The sequence below is a fragment of the Tympanuchus pallidicinctus genome, unplaced genomic scaffold (assembly GCF_026119805.1).
Source record: "Tympanuchus pallidicinctus isolate F22 unplaced genomic scaffold, pur_lepc_1.0 scaffold22, whole genome shotgun sequence".
Lineage (NCBI taxonomy): Eukaryota > Metazoa > Chordata > Aves > Galliformes > Phasianidae > Tympanuchus > Tympanuchus pallidicinctus.
Genome location: NW_026294739.1, coordinates 40,310,791 through 40,330,578, shown reverse-complemented (window position 1 = coordinate 40,330,578; position 19,788 = coordinate 40,310,791). Strand labels below are relative to the sequence as shown.

General features: G+C 51.6%; 3 protein-coding genes across 7 annotated transcripts; all 3 read right to left on the bottom strand.

Annotated features, from left to right (window-relative positions):
- Window positions 1–1,181: 1,181 nt before the first annotated feature.
- Window positions 1,182–6,649, bottom strand: GFOD2 (glucose-fructose oxidoreductase domain containing 2). Of its 2 annotated transcripts, XM_052686072.1 has the most exons (3): window positions 6,538–6,649; window positions 6,014–6,351; window positions 1,182–3,344 (listed from the first exon to the last, which is right to left on the bottom strand). In XM_052686072.1, exons 2-3 carry the CDS (start codon window positions 6,267–6,269, stop codon window positions 2,446–2,448), a joined length of 1,155 nt encoding a protein of 384 aa, XP_052542032.1. In that variant the 5' UTR covers window positions 6,270–6,351; window positions 6,538–6,649; the 3' UTR covers window positions 1,182–2,445. The 2 variants fall into 2 exon arrangements, with proteins under 2 accessions (XP_052542032.1, XP_052542033.1); XM_052686073.1 differs by lacking the exons at window positions 6,014–6,351; window positions 6,538–6,649 and adding an exon at window positions 5,037–5,958.
- A 916-nt stretch (window positions 6,650–7,565) lies between these two features.
- LOC128082124 (uncharacterized) lies at window positions 7,566–13,151 on the bottom strand. Of its 4 annotated transcripts, none has more exons than XM_052685971.1 (8): window positions 10,550–13,151; window positions 9,815–10,102; window positions 9,411–9,632; window positions 9,291–9,338; window positions 9,086–9,199; window positions 8,878–8,924; window positions 8,510–8,669; window positions 7,566–8,430 (listed from the first exon to the last, which is right to left on the bottom strand). In XM_052685971.1, exons 1-7 carry the CDS (start codon window positions 10,683–10,685, stop codon window positions 8,547–8,549), a joined length of 978 nt encoding a protein of 325 aa, XP_052541931.1. In that variant the 5' UTR covers window positions 10,686–13,151; the 3' UTR covers window positions 7,566–8,430; window positions 8,510–8,546. The 4 variants fall into 4 exon arrangements, with proteins under 4 accessions (XP_052541931.1, XP_052541929.1, XP_052541930.1 ...); XM_052685969.1 differs by having other exon boundaries at window positions 7,570–8,669; window positions 10,550–10,833; window positions 11,454–13,151; XM_052685970.1 differs by having other exon boundaries at window positions 7,570–8,669; window positions 10,550–11,592; window positions 11,882–13,151.
- Window positions 13,152–15,124: 1,973 nt separating this feature from the next.
- On the bottom strand, window positions 15,125–19,784 carry CIAPIN1 (cytokine induced apoptosis inhibitor 1). Its single transcript, XM_052685967.1, has 8 exons — window positions 19,536–19,784; window positions 18,607–18,759; window positions 17,771–17,847; window positions 17,200–17,368; window positions 16,937–17,010; window positions 16,512–16,627; window positions 15,917–15,986; window positions 15,125–15,342 (listed from the first exon to the last, which is right to left on the bottom strand). The coding sequence occupies exons 1-8, from the start codon at window positions 19,690–19,692 to the stop codon at window positions 15,232–15,234; spliced, it is 927 nt and encodes a 308-aa protein (XP_052541927.1). The 5' UTR covers window positions 19,693–19,784; the 3' UTR covers window positions 15,125–15,231.
- Window positions 19,785–19,788: the final 4 nt, after the last annotated feature.

Below are 19,788 nucleotides of genomic sequence, written 5' to 3'. Positions count from 1 at the left end.
GCTGCTGCGGCTGCGCCCCTTGTATCAGTACATCAACCTCAGCACGGAGCTGATGTGCCCAGCAGAAGAGGAGGCTCAGCACCAGCAGGTAGGGCAGCTGCTCCAGAGCTGCAGAGAGAGCACCACCAAGGTTCAGTGAGCAGGCTGGATGGTTGGGAGCCCCTCTGAGAAGATGCGGGGCCAGGCCCAGGGCACGCTGTGCCAACCAGGCCACCTCAGGGGGGCAATAGCTTGCCAGCAGGTCATGGCAACAGGGAGGGACCGGAGATGTGCAGGACTCCGTAGTTCAGCGCCCCAGAGATGGAGGCTTTGCCCTTCTGTCACTCTGGGTTTTCCCAGAGGCCCAGCCTGCCCACTGCAGGTCTGTGATGGTGGCACAAAGGAGGTTTCCCAGTTCAGGGAGAACAGCTTCAAAACATCCAGAACCAGGCAGGAACGAAGTCAGATTGAGTCAGAGTGAATGAAGGCAGCCACTCTTCCAGGTGAGCTCAGGAGACATTTTTTCACCTGCTTTACATAGCACATAGACAAAACAGACAGGAGATGCTCAGAGCTGGAAAGCATTGCAGGAAGATGCAGAACTTCCACCGGTGCACCTGCTGGGAACAGTGTGTAATTTACACCCATCTGCTTTCTTCCTTCAGCCCACAGCTGATGAGTGCTCAGAGCCAAGGACCAGCTGAGTTCCCACCCTTTAGAAAAGCACGTCAGTACATTTCTTTCTGTCAGTTCGAAACTATTCTGAAAGGAAATAAATACCTGAAGGTAAATGTCTCATTTAGAAACTGAGCAAAGAACCCAGCAAACCCAGGAAGATTTTGCTCCTCAGCTTGCACCTTCCAGCTATTTCTACAACCAGGCAGGCAGAAAAAGATCTCATTCATCACAACAGTCAGTGTGGGAGGCCCACGATAGACAGGGTGTCTCTAGAGCCAGTGACTCCAGAACAGCTTTAGAATGAGAGAAAAAGCAAAGAGGTGGGCATAGCTCTGTGCTGCCCAAGCAAACGGAGCTGCCATCCTTTTCTCACCAACGGGGAAAGCGAGTCCTGTCAGCAGATCCATCTCCTACTTTGTCACACCAAGTGATCAGCCCCAGCTGGAAGCTCTGTCATGGAGGCTTCAGCTCAGCCAAATCACACGCAAGCACCCAGCTACGTGAAGAACGCCCTGAACAAACAATCTATTTTTCTGTTTATTTCTGTAGAAAACAAGTCAGACACTTGTCAGGAAGGACCAGCTTATGAAACAGTGGTTTGCGTGTTAACGTACATAAATACACAGGGTTACCATTTGAGTGGGAAATACATTAAAAAAAGCTTTCAAGTACACCAAGTACATGTCGTACAATTGTACTGTCCCTGTCACATACCTGCCTCAGAGAGAAACTCTTCTCCAAATGAACACACTGCCAACCACCAGCTGCCAACAGCCACGAGCTGCAGGAGGGCAGGCAGGACCAGAGGGCTGATATCCAGCGTTTGAGGTTCAGGGCAGACCCCTCAGCTATCAGCATGTGTAGTGTGACAGCTTCCCAGCCAGCACATAGGAGAGCTGCAAGAGGTAGGCAAGACCTCCTTACCTCCACCATCAGATACGTGGAAGGTTAAGGTTTTACAGCTTCATTGGCAACGACATCCTGAGCCTCATCTGCGAGCCTGGGAGGAGTTCAGGAAGCAACAGAAGTGAGGAGGTGGCCCTGCAGTCACAGCTCTGCTGCTGCCAGGCTGTAAACACAACCGGTGGACGTGGAGCTCATGCACAAAGGCTGCTGGATGCAGTCGGTGTCACGAGTCTGAGGAATAATGTCTGCAGATACGGGAGGAAAGCACAAAGCGCCACAGCCTTCCCCAGCACCATCAGCTGGGATCTCACAGCATCCTTTAAACAACACTCTGCTTTCAATTAATTTGAAAGACATTTTCGGTATGCAGAAAGCCAACGGCCAATTCTTAATCTACAAACTTTACTGTGTTCCTTCTGGTCTTTGTCCTATGGCAGTTCAGAGATGTGTTACATCCCTAAACTCTTTAATAAAGTGTTACTGGGCAGTAAAACTAAATCCGATTGCAGGAGAGAAAGCGAAGGCATCTGAGCAACAGATGCTCTCAGAGCCTGCTCTTCTCACTCTCACTTTAGGATTGGTAAAACAAGAGGGGCCATGTCCCCTCTCCAGCCATGCAGTGGCACAGATCCCACGCTTCACTTCACTACTGCGAGTGCAAAGGGCAATTCAAGTCAATTCTTGTCTCCAAGACAAGAATTAAACACTTGCAAAAACAGAACGTCTTAAACCGGAACTGTTTCCATCAGAACGTGACATTATTTTACACACTTAAAAAACCAAGAAACTCAAATTATTAAATAGGAATCTTAAAAACCAGAGAGGATTTGTACAGCTGCAGCTGGAAGCATTCACCGTCCTATCTTCCCAAAGCAGCAACGCTCACACGTTGTTCCTTTGCAGCGCCTCACACAGGTTTTGGTTGGCGTCTGGTTCCTCCGTCATGACCTCCACAGCCTCCCACTCCCCCGACCTGCTGGATTTCTTAATGGCCTCCACCACGCTCTGCATGTACAAGCCATCTTCAAAGGATGCTGCCATGGAGACGGGCTGGTGATCCCACGTCCGGCGATCTTCCTGCTCTTGGAAAGACCGCCGCAGCGCTTGCACCATGTACACCGTTCCCTTCAGGTAGAGCAGCGGGATGTCTTTCAAGCCCTTGTCCAAAAGGCCTTTGTTGACAGTCAGAGAGTCAGTGAACAGCAGTTCTTCTTGCAGCGCCGTGTTCTTCTGCCCATACAAGTCCGTGCCGCGCGCTACGAGGCGCCCGCTGGAGCCCACCACCATCACCTCGTGAACGAACGATCCGGGCATGTTGAAATTGAGAGTCACGGTGCAACAGACGCCCTCGCTCATCAGCATCTGGAAGAAGCAGAAGTCATCGCCGGTGACGTGGCGGATCCCGCTGATGGCCGTGTTCTGCTTCACAAAAGTCTTGAGCAGGCCGTGGACCTTCTGCGCCCTCCTGCCGACGAGGTGGCTCAGCAGGTCGATGATGTACGTGCCCATGGTGTGCAGGCCGCCCCCCCCCATCAGCTCGTCGCAGATCCAGCTGTACTTGTGGCTCAGCAGGCTGCCCCCGTACACCCGCACGTCGCAGATCAGCACGTTGCCCACGTAGCGCTCTTCTATCAGCTGCTTCATCTTCACAAAGGCAGGCAAGAAACGGAGGACGTTGCCCACGATGCTCATCAGCTTGGGGTAATACCTGGCGGCTGTGACCATCCTGAAGGCGTCCACGGAGGTAGCAGCTTTCTCACAGATCACGTTCTTCCCTATTCCTGCAACACAAACACCAAAAAAACAGCAAGAAATGCTGACGAGCCCCCAAGGCTGCCAGGAAGCTGCAGTTTTTAGGCTTTCAGAAGCAAAGATCTGGGAACTAAAATAGGCACGCTAAGTGCGGCAAGACTCCAAGCGCTTCCAAAATGCTCAGAGCTGACAAACACCCACAGAGCTCCAAATAAAGAGAGGATTTTTACATCACGGCAGATGAACTCCGACAGGTCTTTATGCCACTGAAGTGCTGCAGCTATAAAACCATTGGAATGGCTGTGCAGCAAGAGGAAAAAAAAATATCATCACGGAGATAAATGCACTCGAAACGAGCGGAGGCTTCATTCTGTATTTTACCATCGCTATGAATTTATTCACAGATTGATAGAAACTGAAGGTACTTGGTGGCCTGTGCACAGAATACAAAACTGTAACAGAAGGGAGTTTAAGGTTAGATGTCAGGAAAGAAGTTTTAACTCAGGAGGTGGTGAGGCACTGGAACAGGCTGCCCAGTGAGCTGTGGGATCCCATCCCTGGAGACATTCAAGGCCAGGTAGGACAGCGCTCTGGGCAGCCTGAGCTGGTAGCTGGCAACTCTGCCACAGGCTGGCTGGCCTTCACAGTCCCCTCCAGCCTAAGCCATGCTGTGATTTTTCCTTAAAGTGTCTGGTATGATGCTGTGTTTTGGTTTTAGGAGAAAAAGAACACCTGGTATCATCCAAAAGGCACACTGGGAAGGGATGGGGAGACGGAGGCACACGCAAGGTGCCCCATGCAGCTGTCATGGCAGCCATCCTACCACAGCCCTCAGCATCTTCTCCACACACAGCTCAGAGCAACCTTCTCAGTGCAGACCACAGAAACCCTGCTAGGACACCAGAGAGTCAGTCTTACTCCCCAAGACCTTTCTTATGTTTGTCCTTATCCAGAGTCAGGTTGGTCTAATGAAACCCACTCCTCAGCTTTGTCTCTCTTAGCACGAGCTGTAACGCTGACTCCAACCACTAAAGCCATCTGCCTTCTGTAAATACATCCATGCCATGGGATGGAAGCCCCAGCTCTTGATTCCCCTTAGTAATGCACCCAAGGCTGCACCCAATGCCCAACTAAACCACTGCTGAAGCAGCAGAGCATTGCTGCGTCCACTGTGCGACACTGGGAGCATCCAAGGAGCCTTCACAAACAAGCAGCTGTTGGTTAGCAGCCTCTCAACAAATGGAAGCTCATTCCAAAACGCATTCCTTCGTGTCACGTCTTGTTTGCATGTGGTTTGGAAAGGCTTCTGTGCTACGGATCACAGGGATGGGAAGCACAACATGCAAAGAGCACAGCACGCTTGTTTACCCTGTTTCAAGAACAGGAAACGTGTGTTTGTCCCAGGACAGAGCAATGATAAGAGCCCTTTCTGACTCCTTCCTCCACAATTAACATATCCATGCTATAATCTGCTAGGACTCCACGCAACCAGAGAGCCAAATAATCTCCTCTGGAAAGTAAGCAATGTAAATCAAGAGAGATCAGTGGAAAGTTCCTCTGCAGCCAATCCAGGAGGCACCACGAGGCTGGGCTGCAGGTTGGGCTCCCTATGTGAAGCATTACCCACCCTGGAGAGATGGCTTCTGATGCTCTGCCTGCTAAGCCTTGCAGCACACATCACACACCACATCCCCTCAGCCTGAACTCAGCCCCCGGCTCACCTCACACTGAGGTGCGTGCATTTCAGCTGGGGGCCATCCACCACAAAGCTGGCATTTTAGTTCCTCTGAGATCAAAAGCAGCACAAATTTTAGAAGAGCTTCTTGCTTTGCCTGTTATGGAGATAAACCATAGGATTACTCTCATCTTCATTTGAATTACGTTCTGGGCTTTGATCTGGTTCACCAACTCAGTTCAGGCTTACTCCTTTACCCCTACCACGCCAGGGCTGTACCCAGGCTTGTGTACAAATGTCTGTCAGTAATTAACTTAAGCAAACAGCACAGCCTGGAAGCCACTAAAACAGCAACCTATTATCATCAATCATTCACAGCCAAGACTTTCCCGATGACAAACATCACTGTGTTGATCTGAACACTCAGAGAAAACACACTTGCCATCTGCCCATCCTCATTCTGTGTTCCCCCAGTGCACTGAATCACAGCAAGCTAAACAAAACTCGCTCAAGATGTGCGAAGTGAAGAGCAAATCACCCTTTCCTACTTCATTCACAGATTGGGTGGGTAGTGAGAGGAGAAGGGGGAATGGTTTTAAACTGAGATGGGGCAGCTTTAGGTTGGATGTTAGGAGGAAGTTTTTCACCCAGAGGGCGGTGAGGCACTGGCACAGGTTGCCCAAGGAGGCTGTGGATGCCCCATCCCTGCAGGCATTCGAGGCCAGGCTGGATGTGGCTCTGAGCAGCCTGGGCTGCTGGTTGGTGACCTGCACACAGCAGGGGGTTGGAACTGGATGAGCACTGTGGTGCTTTGCAACCCAGGCCGTTCTGTGGTGTGACACTCTATGGTCTGACTCAAAGAGCAACGCTGAAAAGAAGCAAATCCAACAGCATCAAAACCCCCAAACTTAATGCCTTTCTGCACACTGCAGGCTTCGAGAAATCACTCAACGTAAAATTATCTTAATTACAAAAAATAAAACCAACAGATTTTTTGGTCCAAGCCTAAAGGCGAAAAGGTACCTAAAGCCTTGACAGCAATCTGCCGGGTGAGCGGCGGGGGGATGCTGATGCAAACCAGGTCCACGTCCTGGTGCAGCAGGACGTCGTCGGTGCGGCTGGTGTAGAAGGAGACGCTCATTTCCTGCGCCAGCTGCCTGGCTTCTTCTTCCGTCGTTCCCCACACAGCCTCGACGGAGAAGCCTTCGGCTCGCAGCAGGGGGACGAGGAGGCGGGCGGTGCTGCCGGCCCCGAACACACCCACGCCGGGCAGCTTCATCCTGCGGGGCTCAGGGACGGGGCTCCGCGCGGGCCTGCGAGGGAACGCCGCGCTGCTCCGCGTTCCGCTTCATCCTCGGCCCCTACGGGACGCAAAGCGAGGCGGTCAGCGCCGCGACAGCTCGCACCGACACGCGTTCGTTCCGCGCGGCGCTCGCTGGTTTCTATTGACGCCTTTCTCCTCGGCGCCCACCGGAAGGACCTTCGGAGGCACCGCGCCGCCAGCAACGACAGCTCCCCACCGACCCCCCCCCCCCAGCTGCCCTTACCCGCCGCGGGGGCGCGGAGGACCCCGCCCGCTCCGCCTCCTCCCCGCGCATCTCCGGGCCGGGCGCGCTCCCGCGGCGGCGGCCGCTCGCTCCCGGCGCGGCCGGGCCCGCGCAGGCGCGGATGCAGAAGGCCGCGCCGCTGTATGGACCGCGCGTGCCCGAAGCCGCCCAAGGGGCGAGGGGCGGCCACTGAAAATGGCGGCGCACTAGGCGGCTTCCGAATCTGGGGGAAGTGTGGCCAATCACGAGGCGGATCAAGGAAGAGAGGCGGGCCTTCTGCAGACGGGCGGCGCCGGCAGCCAATCGGAGGGCAGCGCGGAGGACTGACGGGCAGCTGTAAGTGAGGGCAGCTCCTGTTGTTCTTAAGGGCCACGTGTGGCTGCCAGCTCTGCTCTCCGTGGTGGCCTGGAGGGGACCCGCCGGCGCTTCATTTTCCCTCCTTGCCCCATTTTCATAGAATCATAGAACGGCCTGGGTTGAAAAGGACCACAGTGATCATCTGGTTCCAACCCCAGCAGCCCAGGCTGCCCAGAGCCACATCCAGCCTGGCCTCGAATGCCTGCAGGGATGGGGCATCCACAGCCTCCTTGGGCAGCCTGTTCCAGTGCCTCACCACCCTCCGGGTGAAAAACTTCCTCCTACTATCCAACCTAAACCTGCCCTGACTCACTTCAAAACCATTCCCCCTTGTCCTATCACCATCCACCCTCCTAAACAGCCCCCTCCTGTTTATACGCTCCCCTTTGTGTCACTCCAACACAAGCTGTAGCACTTCTCCTAGGAGGCAGATCTGCTGCCCTTCCCTCACACAGCTGGGAAGCATTTCCCAGTGCTCAGAAGGAACCTCCTCCTAGCCCTGCTGCCGGGGCAGACACACACCAGCACCAATTGCCAGCCAATGCTGGTGCAGCCTGTGCAGCTCTCTGTCACACAGCTCACAGGGAACCTCATCCCATCTGGATTTGGGATAACACCACCTCCAGCACCAATTCCCTCAGTGCTGGATACCTTTCTCCATGGTGGTCCCCTTCCCTGGGTAACATAGCAGATCTTCCAAGGATAATCAACGTTCGAGAGCTATTGTAACTGGTTTGGAGAAGAAGGAAAAGTGAAAGAGAGGCTGAGGAAACAACAGAAAGCATCTCCCATTGCCTCCCAAGGAGATAAACAAAGCATTTGCTTACTCCACAATATGGCTCCCAAAGCACAAGGATGGCTGCAGCGCAGAGCACAAACACCTGATTGCTATCCCAGCCAGCAATTTCATCGTGTTGTAAGCCAAGGCCACACAGCACAGCAAAGTGACAACCTTCATCCAGCACCCAGGGGTGAAAAAAAACACAGCAAACAAAGTAGAGATTGTGAATTAAGATACAAACTGTTCACTAAGAAAAAAGGAAGAGAGAAAAGATATTTTATATATATATAGAGAGAGAGAGAGACACACACACACACATATATATATTACCTAGGTCCTGTTGGATTAACTTGATTTCCTTATACAACAAGGCCACCTATCTGGTTGACCAAGTGAAGCCAGTCAACGTTCACTTTTTGGGTTTCAGTAAAGCTTTTGACACTGCTTCCTTCCAGACAAAACGTCCAGCATACAGCTAGCAAGAAATACAACATTATAGGTGAGCAACTGGCTGGCTTGCCAGGCTCAGAGACTGAATGGGGTTCCATCAGGCTGGCAGCTGGTCACTGGTGGGCTTTGGCTGTATCCATCCTGGATCTCTCCACAGCAAATGATGCCTTTGTATCTTTGCTTGTCATTTTTCAGGTGTGTGAATCAGAGCAGAGCCAAATCCATTGCAGCGGATGCTGGATGTAGACACAATGAGGAAATGAAGAACACTGCTCATATCCATCACCCAGTGCACCTGATAAGAGCTAATGCCAGGTTTTCAAGCTATGGCAGCCATATCAGCAGCTGCTTGTCTCTCCTTTCTCACTCTTCCTGCTGACAGACCTTCCCTTTGCAGAGCAGCGTGGCCATCCTCAGCTCTCTACTCCTTTTGCAGGGGTTTTATTTCTGCGTACACCACTTCTGAGGCTGCAGGTATTGCCCCCGTCCTTTCAAAGATCAGCTTTGCATACGTCAGGTCCTCAGTCTGAGGTGCTGGGGGAGGCTGTAGAGGAAGACAGCAGTAAGTAGAGCCTTTGGCTCTCTATTCTGCAGTGCCCAGGGACTGGCATAAGTTATTTCCCACTGTCCAGAAGAGCCTGGCTTGTCATAGAGGTTTCTGAAGCCCCAAAGCCCTTTCAGTTGGCATTCACTTGCCAGTGCTTTTTGTTGGAGGGGAGGACATGGCACATGAAAAGCTCTTACTGCCTTACCGTGCTGAGCTGATTCATCTCTGCTGCATGCTTGCTTTCAGGAGTTCCTAAAAAAAAAACCAAAAAAAAAAAACCAACCCAACATTGAGTGCTGTTATTTTTAATGCACCTGCATGGTCGGGGTTTCCCACAGCTTCTTATACCCAAGGAGCCCATGGAGAAGATGCTCCCCAACTCCCACAGCAGCACAGCCCAGGCTCAGCCTTACCTTTAGCATCCTTTTGCTTTCTTCTGCACAGGCACACCAAAATACAAAGCAGGAGGAAAAAAGTCACAACCACTAACCCGGGGATGGCGTACAGGTAGATGATTGCTATGAGACCTGAGGAGCACAGGAACGCGCGTGAGCTGCTGTCCCCACAGCAGGCTCCAGATTTGGACTCCAGCTCCGTGCTGGAGCCGTGGTTGCTCACCTTTCTGAATCTGAGGCTCACGGGTCGGAGAAGTCTTGGGGTCAGAGCCTGGAAGCAGGGACACGTGTGAGCACCCAGGCAGAGTCAGTGGCACCCACTGGGGAAAGCAGTGTCACTTACTGGGAGCCATCCCTTGGGTGGCATTTTCAGTGCCTGTGAAGCTTCTGCTGGATACGGTGCACACAACGGGCTCTGCGCTGGCTGCGTCCATGCTGCCATGGCTGTCACTGTGCTGTGCCTTGCTGTGCTCCAAGCAGTTATCAGGAGTCTCTGGGCATGTCCACCACTGCACGTGCATGGTCTTATTCTCTGCCCAGAGCATGAACCTGCACAGCAAGTTCCCTGCAAGAAATAAAACAGCGAGTGGCTGTACCTTGCAGCAGATACATCCCACCAGCACGTGCTGCTTGCAAAACATGCACGTAATAACTGTGCCCTCCTCCAGCAGCTGCTGCTCCCGAGCCTCTGAGCTGCAGTCACATCCCAACCCACCGCACACAGCCCGCTCCCCATCCCTGGCTCACTCTTGCCACAAGCATCTTTGGCCTTGTGGTTCTTGCATGGGCGGTTCTTGTTTTCGGGAATGGTGCATGAGGTCTTCATCTTGCACGTGTAATTTCCAGCATGCTTTTCATTTACGCTTGTAAAGGTGAAGTTGGAAGAAACATTTTCCTTGTGTAGAGCAGACCCTGTGTCTTTCTCTGCCTTCTTCTTCTTGCTTAAGGTGTCACACCACACCACCTCCCTGTCAGGGCTGTTTGGCAGACAGTGAAAAGTGAGATCTGACCCTAAGGACACGGAAGTCGTTTGTCCTGCAGAAAAAAGAAGCGGGGAAGTTGGGTTCGTGCTGTGAAATACCCACATCCTTCTTGTGAGGCCCTGAGGATGCCAGCCCCAGGCAGCAGGCTTACTTCTGCCCCAACCATCTGGTGTTCCTGTGGCTGGGCACAGGAGGTGGTGAAGGCACTGGCGCCTAAAGGGAGTTAAAAGCTTCTGGAGGAGCACAGGGTGGGCAGAAAAGCAGCTCTGTCCCAAACCTTCTACAGGTGCATTATTGCTGCACAGATAGAAAAGCTCAAAGCCACAGCAACTTCCCCGCAGGCAGCCTTGGAGGGGCAGGTGCTGCAGCCCTGAGATCCTCTCACACTCCCAACAGAGCTGAGAACAGATGCACCCAGCTGCCTGCCCGCAGGCCCCCCCGGCAGCAGCAGTGCTCCACTTCCCCCCTCCCAGGATGAGGGCACAGCACCTGCACTCACCAGCGGGCGGCCAGGCAAGAAGCAGCAGGGGCAGGACGCCCTTCACCACCAGGATGCTCATGGCTGCTTCTTTGGCCACTGCTCCAGAAGACCTCCAGCATCCAAATCGCGTGCGGTGGAGAGGTGGAGGCTGCATCCTCCCAGCACCAGCGCAGGCAGTTCCTTTTTCACGCCGAGGTTCACTCTCAGCTAGGGATCCCAAAGCGAGCTTCTGCCCAGCTTTATCCCCTCGCTCTGCTGCTTGATTCCATCTATGGTCTTGTCTCAGGCACGTGCCCTGGGCTCTGACACAGACACACCACAGCCTGCCACGTGTGCTGCTGGTTCCACCCCACCGCTCCCAGTCCCCGGCACAGAGGGGTGAAATGCACACCCCATGGGCACAGGAGGAAGGACTTCCCCATTCCCCTCACCCCGGAGCCCTTTCCGAGCAAGGAACAGATCCAGCAGAGGAAGTGATTCTCCAGCTGACCATGGGCTGTGTTAACTTTTTGCCAGCAGACGTGGCCCTGGGAGAGCAGCGCTCGCTGTGCTCCCTCCTACCCTCCTCCCAAGTGCCATTTTCTCCCGTTTAGTTTCACATCAGCATCTTACATCAGGTAGTCTTGCCAGAACGACCTGTCCCTTCTCATCTTTCTTCTGTAAGTCTCTGAATATTGTCCCGACACCGTGTCCATCAAGCTGATGTGAACAACAAACTGTCCTGATGGGCACCAAGGTGGCCGTGGGCAAACAGTGAGCTCCGACTACCAAGAACCCTGCCTTACGAGCATTGCCAACAGGCTGCCTCAGTGCCAGAGAGCTGACCCTAAAATGGAGCCCTGAGGAACCCCCCCAGTGACTGGCCACCAGCCTGCTGGAACCCCATGTGCGATAACCCTTCAGATCTGACCCATCAGCTTACCCTTCTCATTGCAAAATAACTGAGAGAGGTCCTGCAGTGACATCTTAGTACCCTGGGATGAATGCTGGCCGTCTGCTCACCTTCTTGACCTCCTGTTCCTGTGCTCTCAGGAGGTGATACTTAAAAAGTGACCGGGATGCTAAATTGTAAAGGCACAAAATGAGTTAAAACCGAGGAAGACTGCAAAAGGTTCTCTGCTTGTGTAACTGCATCTGAAACAAGAGGAAGGCAAAGAGAAGGCTTAGCCTCTTGCTTAACCAGGAGGAAGAACCACAAAGATGTGACCTGGAGGAAGTGGAGGCATTCAGAATGCTGCCTCCATCTCACACCTGAGCTTGGAGGGATCCAACAGAGAAGGGGCACACAGGAGCAAGCCAGAGCCAAGGAAGACCCCAATAAAGAAGCATGCAAGACATGGAGTTACTTACCATGAAAACATGAAGAACTGGCTGAGATAATCTCTTGAAATCTCAAGGGCTTTGGCAAAAGCAAGCAGGAAACACGGGGAACTGCCTTTGCAGATTGAGTATTTTAAAATCCGGAAACAAGCCTCAGAATTACAGTTCTCAGAAAGATGCCATCGCACGGGATGCATCACATGCACGAGTGCCTAGATGAACGTGGAGTGATAATAAACACAATGCCCTGCTCCCTGCGTGCTGAGAAAGGGCTCTCTGTGGCTAAGAGTGGGAATGGCAATGGGAACACATATGGAGTGGAGCAGGGAATGGATCACAGTAGGGAAAGCCAGCCAGAGCAAGGGGAAAAAATGAAAAGCAAAGCAAACCAAAAAGCAGGAGGAATGCTCCTGGTATGTGTGGTTGGTATGCAAAGAGGAGAGAAAACAGAAGAGAATTTGGGGAAGAAGAACAGAAAGAGAGATGGAGGGAAGCAGAGTGGTGAAATGATAAGAGGAGGCAGTAAAAGGGTCAGAAGAGGAAGAGGCTGGGGGAGGAAAATGGCTCCGGCCAAGAAAGCCATTGATTCATAGAATCAACCTCATTTGGACTGGAAAAGACTTTCAGGATCGATGGCTCCAGCCATCAGCCTGACTCACTGAGTCCCAACACTGCACCACATCCCTCAGTGCATTGTCAACCCGTACCTTAAATACCTCCACTGGAACTTCACCGCTGCCATGAGCAGCACGTTCCAATGCCTGACTGCACTCTGTGAAGGAAGTGCTTCTTAAAAACCCGTGCACCCGATGCCCTGGAAATGGGGCACAGAACACTCAGATGCCCTCAGGTTCTGCACAAAGGGCAGCTACAGCAAAGCCATTTCCGTGTCCCCAGGACAGCAGTGCTCACCAACAGCCCTAGTGATGCTGGCAGGAGCAGCTGACAGCGCTGCGCTTTGCTGTGCACCAGGACCTGGAGCAGGAGAGCCAGAGCACAGCCACTGGAGGGAGGCAGCAGAGCAGAGAAGCCAGCAAAAATCCTCAGGCATGGCTGAGGAGACTGAAAACCACGCAGCGACAGCAAACCAGGCAGAAGAGAGGCATCCATGCACCCACACCAGGGCCTCTCCCTGCAGATCCATATGCTTGCTGCAGCTCCAAGTCCATATCTGGAATAATTGAAGACAGGCAGTGGATTCCCAAGTCTCGCTTCATACAGCTTGGCAGCTGTCTTCTGTCCATCAGATCGATGGGGTTTTTAATCTGTGGGCAAAGCATCGCACCCACCTGCACAGAATCATAGATCACTGAGACCATCCAAGCACCAAGGACCATCCCCACCATGCCCACTGCCCATGGCCCTCAGTGCAGCATCCACCTTCTTCTCAAAAACCTTCATGTTTTCAAGGGAAGGGGACTAAAAGGATAAATACTCCTCAGAACCAGCTTGATGGCAGTGTAGTCCCACCCAGCAGATATCCACTGCCAAAGTCTGCCTTTTGAGGGCCTCTCAGACAGCAAAGACAAGCAATGCTGCCTGAAGAGATTATACAGTCTTAACCATCATTAACTGAACTCTGCGGTATCTGAAAGTGTTTCCAGATTGTTTAAATTCCAGTCTTGGGAATCATGGTGAAACAAAAGCCTCAGCCACCTCCTCCCTCTCTTATCTTACTTGCCCCTGAAAGGAAAGCAGAGCTCACTTTGAGGTCTGCCTTTATCTGGGACTTTTCCCATTGAAAAACTCAGCTCCTGGCTGGGGAGGCAGGCTCCACTCCCATTGCTCCAGGAGACACAACGTTTCAGGGATCCCATCTCTTACAATATTTTTGCCCATGAAAGGATTTGTACCAGCTTCCTCAGTCATATTTCTCCTGATCACAGCAAGATCTTATCTTCCACTGCCAGCGAGGCTGGAAAAAAGCAATGAAATCCTTCAAGTCATTGACATGTAAAGGCTTTTACCTATTTTGCTTGCAAGATGGGAGCACTCACAGATTTGCTGGACAGGTGGTTTTTTGCAGGATTTGAAGCTCCCCGGGAGTCGTTCAGCAAGAACCAGAGACTTGGGAGGAGGGTGAGAAAGGGATGTTGGAGGTCACTCCACCAACCTGGCTCCCAGGTAAGCAGAGTAGAGAGTGCACAGCAGCATCTGCCCCTTGATCCACACAGGCTTTGCCCGGCTCAAGAACTCCCTCATGCTCACGTCTCCCTGCCAGCTTTCTCCTCACTCAACCAGAAGTAAGGCTCTTTCTGAAACCTATTTCAAATTAAAAAAAAGTGAATCTCAACATCTTGATTCTGTTAGGAAGAATGGGGACCGTTCCATTTCAAGAATTTCAAGATGCACCCTGCAAGCCAACGTTGAAAGGGTTCCAGAAGTCCCTGATGGCCCCGAGCTCAGGGGAGCGAGCAGAAACCAAGTCAAAGAAGAAACGTGCTTAAAACACCACTAACAGCAGTTTAACACAAATGCTTGGCTGTTGGTCACATTTATTTTAAGAACAGCTCTTCATCCCAGACCCCTACATGAGTTTATTGTGCAACTGAGGAAGGACAGTGACAAGAATTTGCATCCTGAAGAGCAAGTTGTGTTTTCCTCCTCTCCTTCCCGAGGTGAGAAGCAAGCCTGGCCCAGAGCACCACGAGTTCCCTCATCCTGCACCTGTGAGGATGCTTCATTAGCAGTAAGAATGCAAATAAATAAAGAGTAGTCAGTATCAACCAGAAATGAAGTTATTGCTATGTTCTCACTTACTGCACACTGCGGGTAACTCACTTGATAACCACCAAGAGAGGCGAAGGTCTCAGATTGCCCTTGTGTTTTTGTTGGTCAGAGGCAGGGGAGGACAAGGTTAATTTTCTCCCTGCCGTAAGGGCAGCAGTTCTCTCAGGGGGAGCAAATCTTTGTTGCTGTGATGAAAACAGGAGCCCAGTGTCACCCTGAGAGCTGAGCCACAGCTGCTGATGCACAATGTAAACTAAGGGTAAGGAGCAACGTGGGCTTGGGGAAGTACTGGTGAGGCTCTTAGCGTGGCACACAAGGTCAATCTGACACAGTTCCACTTCCCTCTGCTGGTGAGACGTGCTGGGATGGCCAGCATCTCAGTATCAAGTCAAGGCAGCTACAATAAGGCTTAACATTAACAAGTCTAATACATACAAGACCACTGGCCACCACAGATTATCTCTTAGCCCAAAGTTGATTACGTGTGATGAGCTCACAGCAGTGTCAATCCCTACAGTCCCTCCCCACGAGGAGTATTGGCCGGAGAGCATGAGTTTGAGAGGAGGAGGAGAGCTGTACAAAGAGCCTCTGTATCTCAGGCTGATGGCAAAGCAGGGAGGTCCTTTCCAGGACGCTCAGAGATGACTTTCTTAGGCATCGTGCAGCTGGTTCTCTTTCAGCAGGATCTTCTCTCCAGGCTTGAAGGCAGGCATCCCCAGGTAAGGGCAACTGGCACAGCGGAATGCATCCCCCAGGTAGCACTGCCAAGAGACAGGAAAACACTTGTCATCATGGCAACTCTCAGTTCTCTGCTCTCGTTACACGCTTTTTCCACCTAGAGAAACGACCTGCTCCTCAGCATATGCCAGCACAGAAACCATTTCCCTTCCACCTCCTCTGGGCACGTCTTGTTTAGCAGGTAACAGAGCTGGTGCAGGGCTCTGCACTCACACAGAGGAACCGAGTTTCCAGCCCAGCCCTACAGGAGGGCAGCTCTGCCTAGGCACTGCTGCGTGCTGGGCTTTAGCAGCTCCCTAACTGTACTCCCATAAGGTGATCTTCCCTAAGGAGACCACTGGTGAGCAAGTGAAGCACAGGGTCACTGTCTACTCTGCCTCCTGTGAAGGTGGCACTCGCACTGCAGGCACACAACAAACTGGTGCAGAGCACAGGGGCCGTTCTAAGAGGTGAGATGGTAAAGGCAGAAGCTCTGCAGAAGCAGGCAGCGTTTTAAAAGCAGTAAGCAGCTGCTTTAGTGAGCAGTCATCAGAGAAAACTTCTCAGACACAGACTGCACCCTGCAAACCACGATATACAAACAAAATGACTATTTACATTTCCACAGGCAGATTTGGGCTGCGAGCTCTTCTTCTCCTGTTCCAGCTCTTCAGCCAGGCCACACGTGCTGTACAAAATAAAGAAGTCACTCGCATCGTTCCGATTTAAAAGCCAGCAGTTACAATCCTTGTTCCAAAACTGCTCTCATGCAACAGCCCTCACTTTGCCACACAACACAGCTGGCTCTGGGACTCTCACGCTCTGTACTTTGTTCTCCAATACCAATTTGCAAAACAAGTGTTGAAGCACACTCCTCCAGCTGAAGCAAGAAGGAAATGACTCTAAAGCAGTTAAACCACATAAACTGTTCCTCCTTAAAATCAGTGGGAATAGGATTTTAGTGAAGGCTACACAAACCGTGTAGCTACCTCTGAGAAGACTGCTGGTCACTCCAGTATGGCAGTTTGTAGCAGTTCTGGCACAGCTAGCCAATGCTCACTGTGTTTGGATTTACCTTCAGATAGCCAAGATAAGGAAAGGACACGAACCAAGTGAATTATGCTTTCCCACAATCTTTTTTAAAAACATCCCACTCTAAGGTTCCATTGCTGTGAGTTAGGAGGCACACTGACATGCTAATCCCAACACTGACCAGTTCTTGCAGGCTTTCTTTTTGCCCTTTTCTTTGCAGGACGGAGCTCTGAGAGAGGCTGGATCTGGCTTTTTCAAATCCTCTGAATCCAACAGCTCATCAGAGTCCAAAAGATCCTGGAATATACCATGGAAGAAAACACACAATAAATCCAGTAGGGAATGACATTGCTGTTGCATTCACAGAAACACCACTCGCTGTAGCACTAGCACTGCAAACATTCCCTCTCAACAATGCCTTTCCCTCAATTCTCACCACACCTGTGGGCACCCAACACCTCAAACAGCAGCTGAGAAATTCTGCACTGGGGATGCTTTTGTACCTCTTAAGTTGTAAAACTTCCCAAGAGGAATGACTGAAATTAGCTAGAGTAGAAAAGAAAAGACAAGGAATGACAGCAAGGTCTCACAAAAAAAAATGGATACCATCTCTTCGTCATTCATATCACTGGCAGACAGCGTCCACAGCTTAGCAGTAGCTGGGTCCACAGAGGGCTTTCCTGGATCCAAAACAAAACAAGAAGCAGTAGGTACCCCAGCCACTGCCCCATCTATTTCCAGCAACGAGAGAGTTCAGACAACTTTGGAAAGCCCCACTCCACAGACATTTAGGTAGCACTCCCTACCACAGGGATGCCGGTCACTTCAGAGAAGGGCAATTCCCACGTTCAGCTCACATCACGCCTCACCTGAAGGACTTGTTTTCTTGGCAAAGGACAGTTTGAGTTGACTTGAAGATCCCACTTCAAAATTGGGTTTCCTGCCTTCTATCTGAACAATGAGAAGGTCATTGCCTTGGTAGCCCAAATGCTCTCGGACTGACTGGGCCTCCTCTGCGGTCAGAGGTTCCTTTCGCAGCTGCAATGCAAGATCTTTGGTTACTCTCACACTGAGCCCCCTTATTTCAGTGCCCCATCCACTACTCCTGTGAACACAGATAACCAGTTGTGTCTGGCTCCAGTTGCTTATCCCTCAGAACAGAAGAGAACAGAAGAGTCAGTCCCAGCTGCAGTGCAACACAAAGGGCTGATCAGCATGGAGTGAACCAGCAGGCATGATAGAAGACAGGTTCCCTCCTGTCCTCAACTCTAAAGAATAACACCACCTTTGCAGCAAGAAAAGGCTGTGGCAGACTGCATCCATGAACATCCACGGTGAACCAGGACAGCTAAACACCTTGCTACCCATCAAGTCCTCGTCTACTTTTAGGTAACAGCAGAACTATTGTTTTTATTCTGAAAGCAGTCAGTACAAACATACCTCCTTCACTTCCACCAGCCCAGAGAGAGTCAGAGCTGCAGGGAGTTTGGCTGCTGTCTTGATCCCGCTGTTGTTACCTGGAAGACACAAAAGCAGGAAATAGCAAGAAGAACAAGAACAGCGGTCACCGAAAACCAGATGTGGTGCTTGGAACCTGCAAGAGCAAGAGACCTTTACAAAGCACCCAAACCACAGCTCTAAAGCGGGCCCTCTCCAGTAAAAGCAGGAACAGAACAGAGCAGCTTGTTCATTGGAAGAGTGGCTTGAGAACATAAAGGTGGTTCCAGCTCCAGATCTGTTCTACATACACCAAAACCTTCCTCAACTCAATTAACATCAATATTAAAAGAAAAACAAACAGACAAACCACACACCAAAACCACAAAACAACAAAATCCCCCAAACACTTTCACATATTGCAATGAACAACCCGTGAATTTTTCAAAGCATAAACTGATAATGATTGCTATATTCAAAACCATAATACTCCAGAGCCTTGCTCTAGTAGGCAATTACTCTCTGTTACTCTATTACTCAGTGTTTAAGCCAAAATTCATCATGGGCTTCTTCTCTTAGACACCTCTTAATAGTCCCAATTGCACTTTACTGCAAATCCACCAAAATCCCAGCCTGACAGATGTGTTTTCTGAAATAAGACACTCCACCTACTCCAGACTTTACATGTCTTAAACAAGATAAACCCTTAACTATTCACGTTAGCATTTCAGGATAACGAAAATCTGTCAGCCAGTGCTCCTGCTGCCTTTCATTTCAGCCTAATTCTCGCAGGAATTCCTTTGCTGCCACGAAAGCGAGGCTGATGCAGATTCTCTTACCTGATTCTGTCACCACGGGTTCTTTCAGGAGGACACGACCCCCAGGCTTCAGTATTCGAGCTATTTCTGCCAGTACCTCTGCACTGTGCTGTGCTGTGCTGCCTGGTACCACACCAGAGAGAATCACATCGAAACTGGACTCCCTGTGAGCCGCTGCAGAGGGAGAGATGAAGACAGTACAATTTTATGCACATACACACTCATAAATATTTGCTTAATGATCAGTTCTGCCTCTCCCCTCATCTCTCGTACCTATGTACAACAGCAGCAACTGGATCACAGAATCATTGAGGTTGGAAAGTGCTCTAAGATGAACTAGTCCAGCTGTCTGCCTACCACCAACACTGCCCACTAACCGCGTCCTTAGGTATTACACATCCACATTTCGTGAACACCTCCAGGGATGGTGACTCAGCCACCGCCACGGGAACCCATGTCAGTGAATCACAGCTCTGAGAAGACGCTTTTTTCCTTATAACCAACCTGAACCTCCCCTCAACAACTCCAAGAAATTACTTTCCACCCTATCGCTGTCAGCTGGGAGAAAGGCTGGCTCCTCCCCACATCCTCCCCACATCCTCCTGTCAGGGCTGCAGATCCACAAGCTCCTCTTCTCCAAACGACCACCCCATTCCCTCGGCCTCTCCCACAGCTGCACTCAGACCCCTTGCAGCTCCGCTCTGTTCTCTGGACACCCTGAGGTGCCCCAAACTGAGCAGCAGTGCTGGCTGAAACACCAGCAGGGCACACACCAGTATTGCTGCACTGCTCTATTGCTGCACTGTTCTATTGCTGTACTGCCCTATTGCTGTACTGCCAGCTATTAACCACGGCTGCTGCCTGACTTACACCAGGGCACACACGAGCTCAGAAAGCAGAACTCCCTTCTCCTTTTAAGGCAGACAGCGAAAAACTGAGGTGGTTCTTACACTGAGACAGCTGGTTAACGTTCTCCACGGCCACACGACCGTCAGCTCCCACCGAGGCCCGGACGGAATCCACCAAGCCCTTCAGCGCTCCCACCGGCGAGGATCCGTCCCAGATGACGGCCACGCGCTGCCCTGCGGCGACGCCGAACTCCTCCATCTCCACCTGGCAGAGGAACGGAGCGCGGCGGTCAGGCGGGGCGGCGAGAACCAACCCAGCGCCGAAGCGAAGCTCCCGCTCGCCGCCGTCCCGCTC